The sequence below is a fragment of the Somniosus microcephalus genome, chromosome 13, assembly GCF_052327205.1.
Source record: "Somniosus microcephalus isolate GS21.2 chromosome 13, FLI_Smic_1.0, whole genome shotgun sequence".
Classification (NCBI taxonomy): Eukaryota; Metazoa; Chordata; class Chondrichthyes; order Squaliformes; family Somniosidae; genus Somniosus; species Somniosus microcephalus.
In genome coordinates, this window is record NC_140999.1 from 55,881,941 (window position 1) to 55,901,019 (window position 19,079).

Sequence of the window (19,079 nt, forward strand, 5' to 3'; positions counted from 1 at the left end):
CCAGATCACAACTCTCCCATCACCTTGAATCTGTGTCCTCTGGTTACCGACCCTTCTGCCACAAGAAACAGTTTCACCTTATTTACTCATGGTTTTGGACACCTCTATCAAATCGTCGCTTAACATTCTCTGCTCTAAAGATAACAACCCCAGCTTCTCAAGTCTCTTCACATAACTGAAGTCCCTCATCCCAGCTACTATTTTAGTAAATCTCTTCAAGGACTTGACATTCTTCCTAAAGTGTGGTGCCCAAAATTGAGCCCAATACTCCAACTGAGGCCCAACCAATATTTTATAAAGGTTTAGCATAACTTCCTTGCTCTATGCCTCTTTTAATAAAGCAGCCTTCTCAACTTGTCCTGCCACCTTCAAAGATTTGTGTACGTACACCCCTCGGTGGCTTTGTTACTGCACCCCCTTTAAAATTGTACCATTTAGTTTATATTGCCTCCCTTCATTCTTCCTATCAAAATGCAACATTGCACACATCTCCGTTAAATTTCATCTGCCATGTGTCTGCCCATTTCACCAGTCTGTCTATGGCCTTTTGAAATCTGTTAAAGAACAACTTGCATTGCTATAGCAACTTTCATGACCTCAGGACGTCCCAAAGCGCTTTACAGCCATTGAAGTGTAGTCACTGTTGTAATAGAGGAAATGGGGCAGCCAATTTGCACACAGCATGCTCCCACCAAACAGCAATGCGACAACAATAATCTGGTTTTAGTGATGCTGATCGAGGGATAAATATTGGCTAGGACATCGGGAATAAATGGTCTGAAACATTAATACGTCCTACTCACCACATCATCTTCATAGCCTCCTGCAAGTACAAGGGAATATGCTCCATCATTGCTTCGGCCATGAATTCCTGCTACGTGCGGCCTGTGAACTCCCGATTCACTCACCTTCAAATAAAGGAACCAATTGAAATGGTCACTGAAGTAAAACTTCCATAGATCAGGAGACGCTGTGACAAAGATGCTCAGATGTTTGAAGTCCAAGATTACAAAAGTAAGCTTATCCATTTTCCTTCCCCACAATCACCCAATAGAACAGCATCCCCAGCCAAGAGGACAGGCTAGCAATCTGTTCCCAGGCTCTACCAATAACCATTCTGAAGCAGTCTCTGCTTGGAGGTACTGTTAAAATCAGATTCTTCACACACTGTTTGATTACACATCTTGCATGCAATCCAACACATTAGGATAAGAGAATATAGCCAAGCCAACTAGATGAAGCATTCTATTGCAGTGACTAGACAGAGTGCCATTAAATGTGGGGTTGGATCTGAATCTGATTATACATCATGGCCTAGAAATTCAGTCTGGACACTTTTGGGGCGCTAAAGTCGGGCGCTCGCTAAAGTTAGCGCCCGCCGGAAAGTGTAGGCCACATCGCCGAAATTCAGTAGAGTTGGCCCTAAGTTTGGCCGAGCGCTGAAACTGGCGTTGAAATGCTGTGTTCCGGCGCTAAGCCGGCGATGCGGCCTAATAACGCCGAAGCCAGGCGCAGCGCAGGTGCGGTCATGTTTTGATTGACAGCAGACACCCTGACGCCGGCCAGCTCTTAAAGGGGGAAGGGTCAACTTTGACTGCTGCCACGCCCTGCATACTGGAGCCCTGCAGCTAGGCCTCAGCACTACTGGTGTGCCAAAATAGCGCCTGGAGCAATGGAGAGGGCCCGTGAGCGAGCGCAGCGCTTCTCAGAGCATGCTCTGAGTGTGCTCATTCATGGTGTGGAGAAGAGAAGAGAGATCCTGTGCCCGGACAGTGGCAGGAAGGCTCCCAGGAGCCAGTACAGGAGAGCCTGGGGCAAAATCGCCCGCAGGGTGTCATCCACCTGTGATGTCCCCAGGAGTGCGGACCAATGCCGCAAGAAGTTCAACGACCTCACTCGGATGGTGAAGGAGAGTACCCTTTCCAGTGTCCCCCTCATCCTTGCATGTGCACCTCACATTATGGGCAAAGGGACCTCAAAGGCCTAATGGGCAGCCCTCCTCCCACAGCAATGGCACTTGCATGTTCATCAATAGCACTTTCTGCACTTAACACACTGGCCAAGCTATTCGACCATGGGAGGCAGTGCACCCAGCAACAGGGCACCACACTGGCCAAGCTATTCCACCATGGGAGGCAGTGCACCCAGCAACAGGGCACCACACTGGCCAAGCTATTCCACCATGGGAGGCAGTGCACCCAGCGACAGGGCACCACACTGGCCAAGCTATTCCACCATGGGAGGCAGTGCACCCAGCGACAGGGCACCACACTGTACTTAGAGGCCGTCCTTTCTCTTGCAGGCCAAGCTGGCGAGCAATGTAAGGAGCCAGGCTGTCACTGGTGGAGGCCGTCCCGAGTACCAGGCGCTCACTGATCTGGAGGAGAGCGTGGCACGACTCATGCGTGGCCGGGTGACTGGCCCGGTCGCGATCGGCGAGGCGGACCCTGTACTGGTACCCACTGGTAAGGACATGACCGGTTGCACCTCTCTCGTTGCCCTCGCGCTTCAGATCTACATCCTTTCCCACTGACCGACAAATGCGCATAATGCACCACTCAGGCCTCCCTCGCTGACGGCCTGTCCTCACTCTAAAGCTACTCTTGTGCCTTCCTGCTTTCAGCTGGTGAGGAGGAGGTGGTCCCTGAAGCGCAGAGAGCCAGGCCCTTGGAGGAGGAGGACGTCGAGGACCAGGAGGAAGGCGGCACATCGGGGGAACCATCCTCCGCGCCAGGGGATGGCAATGGGGGGGGGAGAGACGTCTGGCCTGCAGGAGAGCCAGGGGGAGGTGTTGGAGGGGAGGGCCGAAGCTGGTCCCAGTAGGGTGGACGCACGCGGGAAGTGTCCGGCAGCACGCCAGCCTTCTCCCCAGAGGGGGGAGGTGTTGGAGGGGAGGGCCGAAGCTGGTCCCAGTAGGGTGGACGCACGCGGGAAGGCTCCGGCAGCACGCCGGCCTTCTGCCCAGAGGGGGGAGGTGTTGGAGGGGAGGGCACAACCTGGCCCAAGTGGGGTCGACGCACGCGGGAAGGGTCGGCCAGCTCGGCGGCCTTCTCCCCGGAGGGAGAGTCCGCCCTCCAGTCCGGACACGGTCCTCGCCCAGGAGGTGCGCGTCCTCGATGAGATGTCGGCGGCGTCTGAGCGGCGCCACCAAGAGTTCATGGGGGTGGTCGAACAGATGCCTCACGCCATTGAGTCCCTGGCTCAGAGTGTGGTGGCTTTCGGGGAATCACAGGCCAGGGGGGTTCGAACAACTCATGGCAGTGCACGACAAGGGTGTCCAGCAACTGGCCGCAGCGCACGACAGGGGTGTGCAGCAACTGGCGGCAGCGCAGGACGCGGGTGTGCAGCAACTGGTGGCAGCGCAGGACGCGACTCGCGAGATGAGTGGTGCCGTCCACACACTGGCAGAGCTGATGCGGGCACATACCAGGGCAGTACGGGCACTCACTTCTGCCACACTCGCTGTGGCACGGAGGCATCGCCATGGCACCCGCCGCCCTGCTGCAGCACAGCGGTCTGGCCTCCCCCAGATTGCTGAGCTTGCTACACTGCCAGCCCGGCCGAGTGCCAGTGTCTCTGGCGAGCAGCGCGCACCTGCCGTCAGCCAGCTTGCCCCCAATGGTGCTGCCGACACTGCCACTCCCCCAGCCAAGGTGCGACGAGCTGCTGCTAAGACTGATGCTGCCCAGCCACAGCAGTCAGCAGGCGGCCCCTCCCGGGCCAGGCCTCGTCTAGGCCGACCCCCAAGGGCATCTGCCGAGACGCTTTGTGGCCCTCATGAGCCTTCCCCCAGCCTCGCCACACCCGCAGGGCCCAGGTTGAGGCGGAGCAGCAGGTCGGCCAGGGGCCGGAGAAGCCTGTCTAAGGACTCGCCCTCTCGGCACACCCATTAGAGTGTGGTGAGAGCGGTTTATTTTATATTGGGGGGCTTGTGTTGTGGGGGGCATTATTTTGTTAAGGCCGAGGATCAAGGCATTTTTTGTTTTCATGGGGGTGTCTCTGTTGTGGGGGGGGCTTATTTTTGTAAGGCCGCTGTTGAAGGCCTTTTGGATGGGCAAGTTTTGTTAGTCCTCCTCAGGTTTTGGGAGTGACAGATGTGTTTGACTGTTTTTTGGGGGTCTTGTCTGTTTTTCTGTTTCATGTGGGAAGGGCCCTGAGTTTGTGAAATAAAGCTTTTGATTTATTCAGCATGTCCAGGTGTCATGTTTGAAGTGGTTGTTGCGTTAACCGGCTGAGGGCTTGCGGAGCGGCTGCCTCAGGTGCGTTCATTGCCACAGGCCATTCCCTGACAGGGGGCCTAGAAGTGTCGATCAATAAGCCCCCGGCGGACGGCCCTTGGCCCTTGTCGCTCCCTCCTGGGCTGGTCCTCCTCCTCCTCCTCCTGCTCGTCCTCCTGAGGTGGTGGTGCAATGCCAGGTGGCAGTGCCAGAGTCCTGCGGATAGCCAGGTTGTGCAGCATGCAGCACACGACGACGAACTGGGAGACTCTATCCGGCGAATACTGAAGAGATCCTCCGGAACGATCCAGGCAGCGGAACCGTTGCTTGAGGACGCCTATCGTTTGCTCGATGTTCCTCGTGGCTTGATGGCTTTCGTTGTATGCCTCCTCCGCTGGGGTCCTGGGCACGCGGAGCGGGGTCATGAGCCATGTACACAAAGGGTAGCCCTTGTCCCCGATAAGCCATCCCCTTGGTGGAGGCTGTGCCTCGAACATGTCAGCCACAGTAGTCTGGCGCAGGATAAATGCATCGTGGCTGCTTCCTGGGAAGCGGGCATTGACAGCTAGGATGCGCTGTCTGTGGTCACACACCAGCTGTACATTTAGGGAATGGTAGCCCTTCCGGTTGCGGTAATCCTCGGCATTGTGGATAGGTGCCCGCATAGCCACATGCGTGCAGTCAATGGCGCCCTGCACCATGGGGAAGCCCGTGATCCTGCCAAATCCGACTGCACGCTGCTCCTGCCTGTGTCGGGTCATGGGGAAGGAGATGAATTGGTGTCTCCTCGCGTAAAGTGCATCGGTGACCTGCCGGATGCAGCAATGCGCGGCGAACTGGGAGATGTTCGCTATGTCCGCAGCAGCGGCTTGGAAGGAGCCGCTTGCATAAAAGTTCAGAGCCACCGTGACCTTCACTTCCACCGAGAGAGACGTCCTGCACATCAGCTGTGGACGCAGATCTGTGTGAAGCAGCTGGCAGATCTCTGCAACCACCTCCCTTCTGAAGCGCAGCCTCTTCACACAATGCGCCGCAGTCATGGTGAGATAGGACACCTGCTGCCGGTATTGCCTAAGTGGGTAAGGCCTACGTTGCCAAAGCCTGATGGCCCCTCTGCGTCTAGGCATGGCTGGCCCTCTCTCACAGCGTCTGCGAGCCCTTCGCACATAATGCTGCAACTGAGGGTTGGCCCCCCATACAGCCCCCATAATAAAGTTGAGAACAGATAAATCACAATGAATCAAATGTCAAAGCACTGGCCAGAAGCCAAAAATACCTCTCCTATGTTGTCCCAAATCAGTAACCTCTGTCCCTTGGTCTCTGTCCAGAAATCCAAAGCAGTAAAGTCATTGCAGCAAAATGGCTGGGCTTTATAGGTCAGTGTAAGTGCCCTTTAATTTGCGCTCCCCGAGGCCCGCAGGGCCTCTTTTGCGTTCCACCTCAGTTCTTAGCAGCGCCACGCCCACGTTGGGCGGGCGCCACTGAATTTCCGGTTTGGGGCGCACAAACAGCGTTGCGCGACGATATGACGTCATAAGCTGCGCGCGCACCTGAGCGGGCGCAAACACTTTGCGCCGGCGCTAAAACTCAACTGAATTTTGGCGTCGGCGCAGATCAGACTGCGTTCAGGCGCTAAGTGTCTAGCGCCGGAAATATAGCCCTTTTATGGCGTTAGCGGCTGGCGCAACCCACTGAATTTCTAGGCCCATTTGTCTAACTAGTCTTCATTCCTTTTGTACAAGACTATTAGAATGCAGAAACATTGGTTGCAGAAAAAATCTGTGCCTCATATGCACCAAGGATAGTGATGGATGTACCAGCTATATCTCAAAATGTCTTGCAGCAGTAATGGAGACGGTATCGTGCAAAGGCACTAAAGATGGTCTCACCACCAGTGCTGCACATTAGCTGCACTACCTGAGTAATGCAAAATCAATTATTTTAAGAACTTAGGTAGTCTATGAAGCCACTTTTAAGCATTTATTGAATAGAGCAATCAGACTACAAATCATTTCAACTACCTTTAACTTTATGGTCAGTGCACAAAGTTATCCGCTATTCACAGTATGTAACGGTAGGCTTTATGACTACTGGAAAGAGACAGGCAAGGGTCAGAATCAAGCCCCAACCCTATTTCTGGTATCTGCTATCCAGCAATTTCTGTAATGAGGAGCAGGATCTCCAACTGATTTCCCCTCTCTAATCAAGGGTGCAGAGGTCAATCATACCACTGCTCAGGCTGACTTCAGTTAACTCATTACAGATCTATATGGCTCAAATACACACTGGACCAACTTAGGCATCAGGGGAACCTAAAAAACAACTTTGTGAAATGTGCCCATTTAAAACCCGTAACAATTGTCCCCCATCATATACCATAAGATCTGGTGACAAAAGATTGCTAATGATCTCGCCACAGCAGTAAAAACAGCTGCTGCTCCTCGGTAAGTGAAACACAAATTTATTTTTCCCCCCTGTAAAATGATGGGATAAAAATTAATGAGTGATATTAGCGTCAAATGCATTAACTGAAATGTGCTTTCATACAACATTTCCAGCCTATTTCATCTAACCAGAACTGCAAACTGAAAGCAAACATACCTGGACCCTGAATTTCCACTGAGTGCCCACAGGAACACCAGGGACAGGCCCATAGTGGTTAGAGGGGACGATTGTGCATTCCTTTGTGCGACCTACACACGCCATACCCTGGATTAAACCATATAAAGAAATTAATGTAGTTGACATTACACAACTGGAGGTATTCTACATGTCTTACTGTAAAATGGGCTAAAAGGGCAAAAAAAATGCTGAGCACAGATTTACTGTTTGATGTAGCATACAGTTATGAGATTTACAGACATTATGAAACACGCTAATTGGAATCAAGGTAGTATCACACAACAGGCCCAGGGTCGCACTTAATAAGCATGTGGATCAATGCGAGGTTATCCACTTTGGTGGCAAAAACAGGAAGGCAGATTATTATCTGAGCGACAATAGATTGGAAAAGGGGAAGTGCAACGAGACCTGGGTGTCCAACGAGACCTGGGTGTCCTTGTGTACCAGTCGCTGAAGGTAAGCATGCAGGTGCAGCAGGTATGTTGGCCTTCATAGCGAGAGGATTCAAGTACAGGAGCAAGGATGTTTTGCTGCAGTTGTACAGGGCCTTGGTGAGACCACACCTTGAGTATTGTGTGCAGTTTTGGTCGCCTTATCGGAGGAAGGATGTTCTTGCCATGGAGGGAGTGCAGCAAAGATTCACCAGACTGATACCTGGGATGGCAGGAATGACGTATGAAGAGAGATTGGGTCAATTAGGCTTATATTCGCTAGAGTTTAGAAGAATGAGAGGGGATCTCATTGAAACTTATAAAATTCTAACAGGACTAGACAGACTAGATGCAGGAAGGAGGTTCCCGACGCGGGGGAGTCCAGAACCAGGGGTCACAGTCTAAGAATAAGGGGCAAGCCAGTTAGGACTGAGATGAGGAGGAATTTCTTCACCTAGAGAGTGGCGAACCTGTGGAATTCTCTACCACAGAAGGCAGTTGAGGCCAATTAAATATATTCAAGGAGTTAGATATATTTAAGGCCAACGGGATCAAGGGATATGGGGAGAAAGCAGGGACAGGGTACCAAATTTGGATGATCAGCCATGATCTCATTAAATAGCGGAGCAGGCTCGAGGGGCCAAATGGCCTACTCCTATCTTCTAAGTTTCTATGTCTATGTGTACCACTATCAAGCCAGCACAATGCTGCCTACAGTTTAAGTTTTGCTGTGGAGGCTAAGTTAGAGTGCAGCATTGTTAACTTCACAGTTTTTGAAGAATACCAACAGAGATTCACAGTACCAGTAAAGAAAATGTATAGGGCTAGTCACAGTAAATTTATCCAGCAAATTACAGCATCAAAATCTCACACCTGTAAGCATCAGATTTAGTTACAGAAATATCTTGAGTGGTTTACTTCCCTTCCATTTCCACCCTCATTAAAACTGCATCCAACATTTGAATTACAGTCACTTCAAACCTCTGGCCCCACCATACCCAACTTGAAATTTACTCACCTTGCCCCAGTCTCTCTGGCAGGCAGAGTTAGCAGAAGCCATCTTAGCCTTCTTTTTGCTCTCTTTCAGTTTCTCACCAGCTAGCACCACTTCATTAGCATCATTTTTGCATAGAGGGCAATACCTGTGAACAGCCATCCAAAACACACATTAGGAGTTGACTAACAAGGTTAGTTACAATCAGCAATAAAGCTTTGCAATGATGACAAAAAGACAAATTAGCTTTTATTGGGGGGGGGGGGGGCGGGGAAAAGAGATGCAAATGATTAAAAACTCGGCAGTCAAACTCTCAAATACAGCACTTTCCTTCCACAATGCTCTAGAATGTTATTCAATAGCATGCTTCCCGCCATGATCTAGACCTTGAGTTCTTGGTCCAGCAAGGATGCCACAATATGATATTTTATGTATCTACGTGGCTAATAGATTTAAAAAGGTCATTGTCCTTCAAGGTTGGGGGGGGGGGGGGGGGGGAAAGAAGAGAGAGAGAGAAATATTTTATATAGGAGAAATTCTTTGTACTGAACATTGGCTTCTTCCATTGAAACAGAAGAAACTTAAAAGCCAAAATAGAACAAATAAGGCAACAGGAGTTTCATCATAACGATGAAGACTGCAAGATAGATTTATAGCTTTAATACTGAGCAATGTTCTACATTCCTTCAATGTTCAGTCACATACTTGTACATTCATAAAAGCGGTGTGTTCTGTAACCCCTCTGGGAAATTCAGGTCTTAGGAGGTTTTGCTTGAGAGTTAGGAAAAAAGCAAGTTATGCAATTAAATGCATCTTAATTAAGTCAGCAATGCATCTAATTGCCCAAATAATGAGATCGAGACTAACAAGCACTCCTTTGCAGATAATTACCTTTCTGGTCAAATGCAAGACATGTCATCCGTTGTTATTTATATTACAGAACTGTGGCAAGAGGAACCAGTTCTGCAATTGCCTTTTGCATGATGCAGTGGAAACCTCCATGTTTATATTGCATGGCAAAAATCCACATCATTAGCAATAATTGTACATATGCAATTCTTTGAAAATTACATTTCAATGCTATTTTCTGGCTGACACACCTCCCCGGTGCCTGGGGAATGCCCACGGTCCAGCAGGCTGCAGCTAGGGTAAAAAATGGCAGGCAACATTTACATCTCATCTCTACCAATATTCCCTAATTTTTTTTTGTGCCACGCGGCCCCTTTAACAGGCTGCATGGCCCATTCAAAATGCCACGCATGCGCAGTTTTTCCATTGAAAAACTGGCTCACCGGCTGCGCAGGACCTCCAGAGTGCTGCGTGGCCACGCAGCTTAAAGGGAACATTGATCTCTACTCTGATGCTGCCTATTCCATAGATACTGGAAAAAGATACCACCTTAAGTGGGTCTCCATGTTGCCTCATTTAACTCAGTACTAACACTGAACAGTAAATGTACTATAGGAGAACAGTCCTAGTTCTGTTAATAGTCCATGCATAAATTTCAAAAGTACAGTTTGGAGCACTGTTTATGGGACTTTGCAGTGTGCAAAATGGCTACCATATTTGTTTACACAACAGAGATTGCATTCCATGAAGCACTTTGGGTCTAGTCTAAAATGCAATAATTCCATGCACTAGACAGTAGATAAAAGATTGCCCCTCAGGTATAACAAGTGACACTCAAGGGGTGGGAGCTGCTTGTCAATTAATCATTACCCCCCAAGAAACTAACCTCCTCTCAAAGATAAAATGGTTTTGTAATCATGTTCAGACATAATCAGGTACACATGTCCCACAGGATGTGAAACATCAAGGCTAAGGAAACAACACATCATCACCAATGCTCTCCAAATTATTCTCACTGTCAATTCCTCATGTGGCTCACAACTCAATGTAAGGAGCTTTAAAGCCTATTCAACACACTACAAAAAGTTCAGAAGTTTATTATTGCTGCCTTCCTTCCCCAACCAAAACAAAAAAGGTACAAGAGCGGAACCCAACATACCAGTCTTCGACCTCTGGTATGCTAGTGAGAGGAGGGTTGAGGCAGTAAGTATGATAGGCCATATCACACTCGTCACACAGCAGCTGCTTCGCTGGGTCGCCCTTCCCACCACATATGTGACAGGCACACTGTTTGCAGTCTTTGCTCGGGTTATCTTTGCAATGCTTGCATTCAGGTCCATTTTGCCCTACAGACAATAAAAATACAACACAAAATTGTAATCTAATACACGGTATTGAGATTCAACACTACTTTAAAATTACAGGAAACTTTGGTTTATCCGGAGGTTGTATGGCCGGAAACTTTGCACTAACGGCAGAAATCAGCAGCCATTTTGGTTAGTTTTTTTTTCTTCTCCTAGCATTCTTTTAACAGGCAGGCTCTGGAAAGCATCTTTGTAGCTTAGCAACAGCTTCAGAGACGCTTCAAGGTACGGGCCGAGTGTTTACGAGCTGTTGCTGAGCAACAGTGTTTGTTGTCAAATACGGAGATTTTCATCTCCGTATGCTTCAACGTTGACTTTGCATGTCCGGCACTTTTGATATATCGGCAACATGCCGGTCCCGGCTATCAGAACTTTTCCTGTACTAGGAAAGCAAACAAGAACAGTACGGCAAATTGCAACGGTACTGTTAATTTTCCTCCTCCTATTTACCTTCTGGAGTGTCCCCAACTAAGACAACATGGTTCAAGTTCAAATTGTCTTCCTTGTGAGGCACAGCAGCTAGCCTGCACGTGGCAATTTTACACTGAGCTAGGTAACTCACTGTACAATAGTAGACATAAACCAGCATCCTACCAAACCAACTCGGCTCAGTTCAGAAAGCTACTATATTACGTAGTGGTTTGGAATAAGGGTATCTGGTCCCAGTACAGAATGCCAGCCTAATATTCACTACACAGAATAAGGGTATCTGGTCCCAGTACAGAATGCCAGCCTAATATTCACTACACAGGAGTAAACTGAGCATAATATATAAATGAGTTATAAGTTTAATCAAAAGACCCATTGATGTGCTCAAGATTTAATCCATCCCATCAGTTATTCCAATTAAGTGGGGTAGTATAGTAGTTATGGTACTGGACTAGGAACCCAGAGGTCACAAATTCAAATCCCACCGCAGCAAATTATAAAAAGGAATTCAATAAAAATGGTACTTTGTGGTTAGCACCACGAAAAAAAAGTGAGCATGAAAGGTCTTGGATTATCATAAAAATCTAACTGGCTCAGGGTAGAGAACCTGCCATCCATACCCAATCTGGCCTAAGTGGTCGACATTTAATGCCAGAGCAGGGCAATATCGCCCACATGCTGAGAACACATTTTTTAAAAGTGGATAAATAGCATCAGATGCATGTGGATGATACAACAAACAGGAAAAGGAAGAGCTACATCTACATGTGTCTTACAATGTTCAAAGTTTTCTTATGTCATTATATCTCTAGTAGCTCCACAAACTTGATCCCCTTTTGCTTCTATCTATTAGAAACAAACTTTTAGTTATTTTACCAACCAGCATCTTCTCACTGAATCATGAACTATAACCAAATGATTACACAAACCGTAGTGCCAAGCCCAAACTAAGATACATTAGAAGAGCACTTAGCCTTATATTCCGTCGCAAGACACAGGGAACTTGCTTATGACATACCGCAAATCCTCAAGAACCTTACTTTTCATGGGACTTTCAGATCCATTAGCTTCAACACTTCCCGGCTCCTCAATCTTGTAGATTTCATCCACCAGCGAGATTCTGCAATCATTCAAAGAATCACCAGCATCCCTATGACAATAAAAAAAACTGATTATTTACAAAAAAAGTTTGTCAAGAAGAAAATAGCAATAGATTCCATCAAAGGGCAAGAAGTCTGGCCACCACTTGCTATCAGCTGGATGCCAGCATACATTTATGCAAGAAATAATGATGGGAGAAATGAAACATTGACATTATAACACTGCAAGGGTTTTTCTACCAAGTTATAGTGAATTATGGGTTTGCTAAAGTTTTGAGTCAATATTAACAAATGTCTTATGATGTTCCTCATGGCAAATCAAGGGGTAGTTTTTACAACAATAAGGATGTGGAAAAAGTGTGCATGCTATGGGCAAGACCAAATAGGTTATGGATTTGTAGGTATGCGCCCTCTAGTGGAATCTATTGCTGTATTTAAAGTGCATAAAAACACAAACATTTATGGCATTGAGATTGAGCAGTGCTCTGGCACATATCCTTCACCAGACTTCCCAATTCTACTTCCTTTTTCAAGGCAACCAGTCAATAGCTATTGACCGCCTCATTAAGTGCTATTTTATTTGCCCCGTCAAAGATATGGGAGTGATTTTTAAAATTCTTTCAAAATTGATTATTCCACTGTTTGTGGCAGGAGCCAAAGACAATGGCTTTGGTCTTCCCAATGTTTAACTGTAGGAAATGTATTATTTCAGAGCTCCAACATTTTTATTTTAAAAGCAAACAGGAAAATCTCTTCAAATCAGACTACGCTGCATTTGAACTAGCCCACTCCATTTTGAAGAGTCAAAATAATTCGCAACTCTTCAGCGGCTTATTATGATTATTACTCCTGAAACAAGATAAAAAGCTCAAAATATTAAGATCCTTACCCCAACAGAATTTTTGTATAGATCTCTTTGATAGTCCTGGTCTCCCTCTTTCGTAGAATTTCTGCATCATACCAGTACCCTCGCGCTTTAGGTTCATCTGGGTTGTAGTTCACCATCACCACATGTCCAACATGAAGTTGGTGCCACTGCAAGACCATCCTCGCCCGTGGACGGATGTCTTTCCATCGCAACTGCACAATTCCATTTTCAGGGTAACTTGGCAGATTTAAATAAATAAATTCAGTGTTACAATTTTCATATTAAGCTGTGTGTATAGCTATGTATAGGTATAGTGGAAATATTAAATGTGTACTTTGTATCTGTCTTCACTCTTGAAAACAATGCTCGACTGTTAGTTTTCTAATATATTGAGAACATATTGGTTTAGATCGAATTAAGATCTAATTGAAAATAGATAGAGCAGCCAGGCCAGATGATATCAACCTGAGGGTCCTCAGGGAGATGGGACATATGCTGTACATTATACCCTTGCCCATATTTTTAACAGCTCACTGCACTCTGGGACAGTTCCCATGGACTGGAAGGAGCCCAATGTAGTCCACATCATTAAAAAAGATAAAAGTGACCCGGGTAACTATAGGCCCATCAGTAATAGGAAAGATGCTTGAGGGAATCATTGAGAGTGCAATATATGAGGGGGCATTAGGGACTTACAAATTTGTTTTTTTAAGAAGTCACCAAGACAGTGAATGAGGGAAGCCCAGTAGACATTGTCTACTTGGACTTACAAAAAGTTTTTGACAAGGTACCACATAAGAGGCTTCTCTACAGGTTCGAAGCACCTGGTATCAGTGGTAATATATTTGTGTAATGGTAATATATTGAGCTGGATTGAGAACTGGCTGGAAGGACGTAGGCAGAATTGGATCGGTTTGGAGATCAGGCACCAGTCGGCAATCAGTGTAGGGGCCGTTTCTCTTTACTATTTTTATTAATGAGCTAGATGTAGGCGTTGGGGGTCACAATCGGCAAATTTGCAGATAATAGCAAGATCTGTGCGAGTGTTAGAACTGTAGAGGAAGTTCAACTGCTTCAGGTGAATCTTGATGTGTTGGGGTATTGGGCTTGCTAATGGAAAATTATGTTTAATTTGGAAAAGTGCAGTGTTATGCATGTGGGCAGGGCGAATGCTCAACATACCCTTCAGGAAAAGAAAAATCTGGGCATTCTAGTGCATAAATCTCTAAAGGTTTGTGAGCAATGCCGTGAAGTGATAACTAGAGCAAATAGGGTGTTGGGGGTGCAGTCATAGGACAGTTGACTAGAAGACAAAGCATACTATTTTGTCCTTGTACAAGTCCTTGGTCAGGCCTCAGTTGGAATATGGTGTCCAGTTTGGTCTCCTCACATGGTGGGTGATAAAGGCTTTGGAAAGACTGCAGAGGAGGTCCACGAGATTGATTTCCAGTTTAAAGCATCTTAATTATCAAGATAGACTAAAAGTGTTGGGACTCTACACTTTAGAGACATGTCGACTATAGGGTCACCCAATCGAGGTTTATAAGATGAAGCAAATGAATTGTGTTCAAGTTGACAGTTTATTCCAATTACAGGAAACTCTATTATCCTGCACCGACATGGTGCTGGTTTATCAAAAAGTCTGGATTACAGAGAGCTATAGTTAAAAGGTACGAGAGCTCCGTACACAGCAACAAATCCAGGCTTCCCTGTTGCTTAGCAACATGTGCAGGAACTCCAGCCACAGACCAAGCGTCCATGTTGCTCAGCAACAAGTGCATGAACCCCAGTTACACAGCCACAGATCCAGGAACTGCCACTAATATGAAGTAAAACTTACCTGAACCTACTCCTGAATTTCGCTGGTTAACAGAGATTTCTGGTTATTTAGGTGCCGGTAAATCGAGAGTTTCCTGTAAATAGGTTAGGGAGGACCAGGGGGTCACAATTTAAGTTGTAGAAGGCCAGACCTAGTTTAATGTCAGGAGGTAGTTCTTCCCCCACCCACAGAGAATAGTGGACCTCTGGAACAGGCTGCTGTCTCGTGCATTCTTGAATTCTTTCAAGCGAAGACTAGACCAGTTTCTGGCTGGGGCGGAGATCACTTCTTACAAAAGGTAGGCACTGCAAGGAATTCAGGGCTAGGGTGATCTCCTGGACTAATCCCCACCCACCCCCAATACACAGGTATCACAATTGTGTGCGACAGGCTGGATGGACCAGAGGGTCTTTTCCGGTCAGTCATTGCTCGTGTGTTCTTTAAATCAATTAATTATTCAAACTACAGCAAGTTACATAAAATTTACAGCACAAACAGGCAATTGGGCCCAACTGGTCTATGCCAGTGTTTATAGTCCTTCTACTCTAATAACCTCTTCCCATCCTGCCTCTGTTCCCTTCACTCTCATGTATGCTAATGATATGGAGAGGAAGACCTTCAAAGAGGCCGCCCATCATAAGATGACAGCAATGTACAAGATCAGTAAAGTCAGGGCAGGCAAACTGATTAGTCAACTTTTTCTTCATCTTTTAAAGCAATCCACCCAACCAAAGACAACCCAATAGTACATTTGTGAAACGGTCATATGGTGTGGCACTGCACCATGCAAACCAGCAAGATCCCAGATTAGCATGTGCTCAGGGCACAAGAGAAAACATACAACTGACTTCAGCATCTGATTTTGGGAGAAAAAAAGATCAACATACACCCTGCAGAAGCAAATACCTGTGATGCCCTCCCACACCCAGCCAAATATCCTGATGGCATTCATTGCCCAAGGGTTCCACTGAAAAACATGAATGCGGTCAAATAAAAGAGGGCCGTCAACGCCCTTGAAATTGCATCCCATTACAAGTTCACATGTTCAACAGATAAGGAAAGTAAACAAAGTCAGATGGAAAAATTGGAGTAGGCCCCCCACCCCCAGCACTTCTGCGAAAATAGTAATAAAGATAAATAGCATTCCTTATATTAAAAAATTGTAATATATTTGAACTGAAAGTTTCTGGCTATTAAAGGCCTATTTAACATACTCTTCATATTTAATGTGATAAATCACATCTTCATCAGCAATCTTGGTTTCCGTAGCTTTGCTTGAATGCGCAGACTCTTCATTATTGGTAGTTTTGCTTGCGCTCTCCTCTCTTGTCACATTGACGACCACAGCTTCAAACCAAGCACCCATGTGCATGTCTCGAGCATCAATCAATTCATTTATCTTTAAAAAAAAAAAAAAAATAGAACCAATTCAACATAGCTTAAATTGCTTTGTGGTCACATATTACTAGGCTTCCCCTGGGAGGGAGAAATTTCTCAAATACTGTACAACACAGACCTTTTCAAGGCAAAAACACAAAGCAAAAGGTCAGGTTTACCATTACTAAAACAGTCCTTTCACGGTCAAATCTTATATTTAAGCCACAGTCCCACGCATTCATTACGAGTTACTGTCTTTTGATGTTTTATCGGGTTCTGTCTCATATATCTGCTATTGAACCTGCCACTAAACATTTTCCACAAGCCAATCGTAGAAAAATATTCTACAGTGCTCACTTACTTTAGAAGATTCCACGGATTGTAAATCCCAACTTGTCCACCCTCGTAAAGTTCAAAGTACCGGCATGTTTGAGGGCTGAAGACTAGTATAATAATTCACGTGCGACAGTACAATATACAGTAGTTGCTGTAAAATTATATTCATGGCTAAATTGGAGCCCTGGGTCTAAACACTAAGATGCAACATTTCCTGGTTCATGAAGCTGGCCACTCAGTAGAAGTACAAGCTCAGCATCCCAACATACAAGCACCATTGTTTTCCCTGGCATTCGTCCATGCTTCTCCCTCCAACATCTTCATGCTGACATATAGTTCCATGAGAACTAAACGTCACACCTAAGTGGCCATACTACATTCATGAACCTAGACAGTGTCAATAAGCTATTAAATTATGTTCAGGGCATGTTTGACAAATTTGCTGGAGTTCTTTGAGGAAGTAACATATAGGGTGGATAAAGGGGAACCAGTGGACGTAGTGTATTTAGACTTCCAAAAGGCATTTGACAAGGTGCCACACAAAAGATTATTGCTTAAGATAAAAAATCACGGGATTGGGGGTAATATTCTGGCATGGATAGAGGATTGGCTATCTAACAGAAGGCAGAGAGTTGGGATAAATGGTTCATTCTCAGACTGGCAATCAGTAACAAGTGGTGTTCCGCAGGGGTCGGTGCTGGGTCCCCAACTCTTTACAATCTATATTAACGATTTGGAGGGGACCGAGTGTAACATATCAAAGTTTGCAGATGATACTAAGATGGGAGGGAAAGTAGTGAGTGAGGAGGACATAAATAACCTGCAAGGGGACATAGACAGGCTAAGTAAGTGGGCAGAGATTTGGCAGATGGAATACAATACTGGAAAGTGTGAGGTTATGCAGTTTGGCAGGAAAAATCGTAGAGCAAGTTATTATCTTAATGGCAAGAAACTGGAAAGTACTGAAGTACAAAGGGATCTGGGGGTCCTGGTGCACGAAACTCAAAAGGTTAGTATGCAGGTGCAGCAAGTGATTAAGAAGGCCAATGGAATGTTGGCTTTCATTGCTAGGGGGATAGAATATAAAAATAGGGAGGTATTGCTTCAGTTGTACAAGGTATTGGTGAGACCGCACCTGGAATGCTGCATACAGTTTTGGTGTCCATACTTAAGAAAGGACATACTTGCTCTCGAGTCCGCACAAAGAAGGTTCACTCGGTTAATCCCGGGGATGAGGGGATGGACATATGAGGAGAGGTTGAGTAGATTGGGACTCTACTCATTGGAGTTCAGAAGAATGAGAGGCGATCTTATTGAAACATAAGATTGTGAAGGGGTTGGATCGGGTGGATGCGGGGAGGATGTTACCGACGATGGGTGAAACTAGAACTAGGGGGCATAGTCTTAGAATAAGGGGCTGCTCTTTCAAAACTGAGATGAGGAGGAACTACTTCACTCAGAGGGTGGTAGGTCCATGGAATATGCTGCCCCAAAAAGCTGTAGAAGCTACATCATTACATAAATTTAAAACAGAAATAGACAGTTTCCTAGAAGTAAAGGGAATTAAGGGTTATGGGGAGCGGGCAGGAATTTGGACATGTGTCTAGGTTCGGATCGGTCATGGCCCTGTGGGTAGGCAGGCCCAGGGGCCGTGTAGCATGATCCTGCTCCTATTTCGTGTGTCTAATTCGGTTAGATTCAGGAGATGGTTCTGTGATAGTAGATTGGCGGTTAGGATCAGATCAGCCATGATCTTATTGAATGGCGGAGCAGGCTCGAGGGGCCGATTGGCCTACTCCTGCTCCTATTTCTTATGTTCTTATGTTACAGCAGAGCCAATGTTAACTAAAGCCTTTCTGAAAATACCATTAGGAATCTTATTGCTTTGTTGGAGAAATACTTTTTCATAACCTTTTAACAAGTGAAATGGTATACAAAACAAAACTGCACCCAGGAGCAAATATTCATTAAAATATTTATGTTGCTACAAGTTTCAAATCCTGATATTTTAAGTGTTAGTGTATAACTTCATTCAACTTATGCCATGCCACACTTTTTTTTGCGGGGGGGGGGGGGGGGCAACTATATATACACTTGACAAAGAAATAGCTAAAGTATATTGGGTTAATGATCTATGGATGGGAATTCAGCTCCTCGCAATCCAAGTTTCAGTTAACCTCCAATCAATTGCTAGATATCATCACTATTAACAGAAAAAGAGGTTTTTTTTATTTATTAATTCATTCACGGGATATGGGAGTCACTGGCAAGGCCTGCATTTATTGCCTATTCCCAATTGCGCTGGCAATGGTGGCGAGCTGCCTTCTTGAACTGCTGCAGTCTGTGTGGTGAAGGTACTCTTAAAGTGCTGTTAGGTAGGGAGTTCCAGGATTTTGACCCAGTGACAATGAAGAAACGGCAATATATTTGCAAGTCAGGACGGTGAGTCACTCGCAGTAAAATACCCAGCCTGACCTGCTCTTGTAGCCACAGTATTTATGTGGCTGGTCCAGTTAAGTTTCTGGTCAACGGTGACACCCACCCCCCAGGATGATGAAGGAATTCGGTGATGGAAATACCATTGAATGTCAAGTGGCGGTTGTTAAGACTCTCTCGTGTTGGATATAATCATTACCTGGCACTTGCGTGGCGTGAATGTTACTTGTCACATAT

At 46.1% G+C, this 19,079-nt stretch overlaps 1 protein-coding gene across 3 annotated transcripts in view; it reads right to left on the bottom strand.

The window, feature by feature from the left end:
- uhrf1 (ubiquitin-like with PHD and ring finger domains 1) overlaps window positions 1–19,079 on the bottom strand; it is a 59,205-nt gene that overhangs the window by 28,159 nt on the left and 11,967 nt on the right. For all 3 annotated transcript variants that reach the window (XM_086004918.1, XM_086004921.1, XM_086004920.1), the window contains exons 3-9: window positions 15,908–16,092; window positions 12,896–13,111; window positions 11,947–12,056; window positions 10,273–10,459; window positions 8,289–8,412; window positions 6,819–6,926; window positions 804–908 (exon numbers count right to left, since the gene is read on the bottom strand). In XM_086004918.1, coding sequence (XP_085861044.1) covers window positions 804–908; window positions 6,819–6,926; window positions 8,289–8,412; window positions 10,273–10,459; window positions 11,947–12,056; window positions 12,896–13,111; window positions 15,908–16,092 — 1,035 coding nt within the window. The remainder of the gene's footprint in view (window positions 1–803; window positions 909–6,818; window positions 6,927–8,288; window positions 8,413–10,272; window positions 10,460–11,946; window positions 12,057–12,895; window positions 13,112–15,907; window positions 16,093–19,079) is intronic.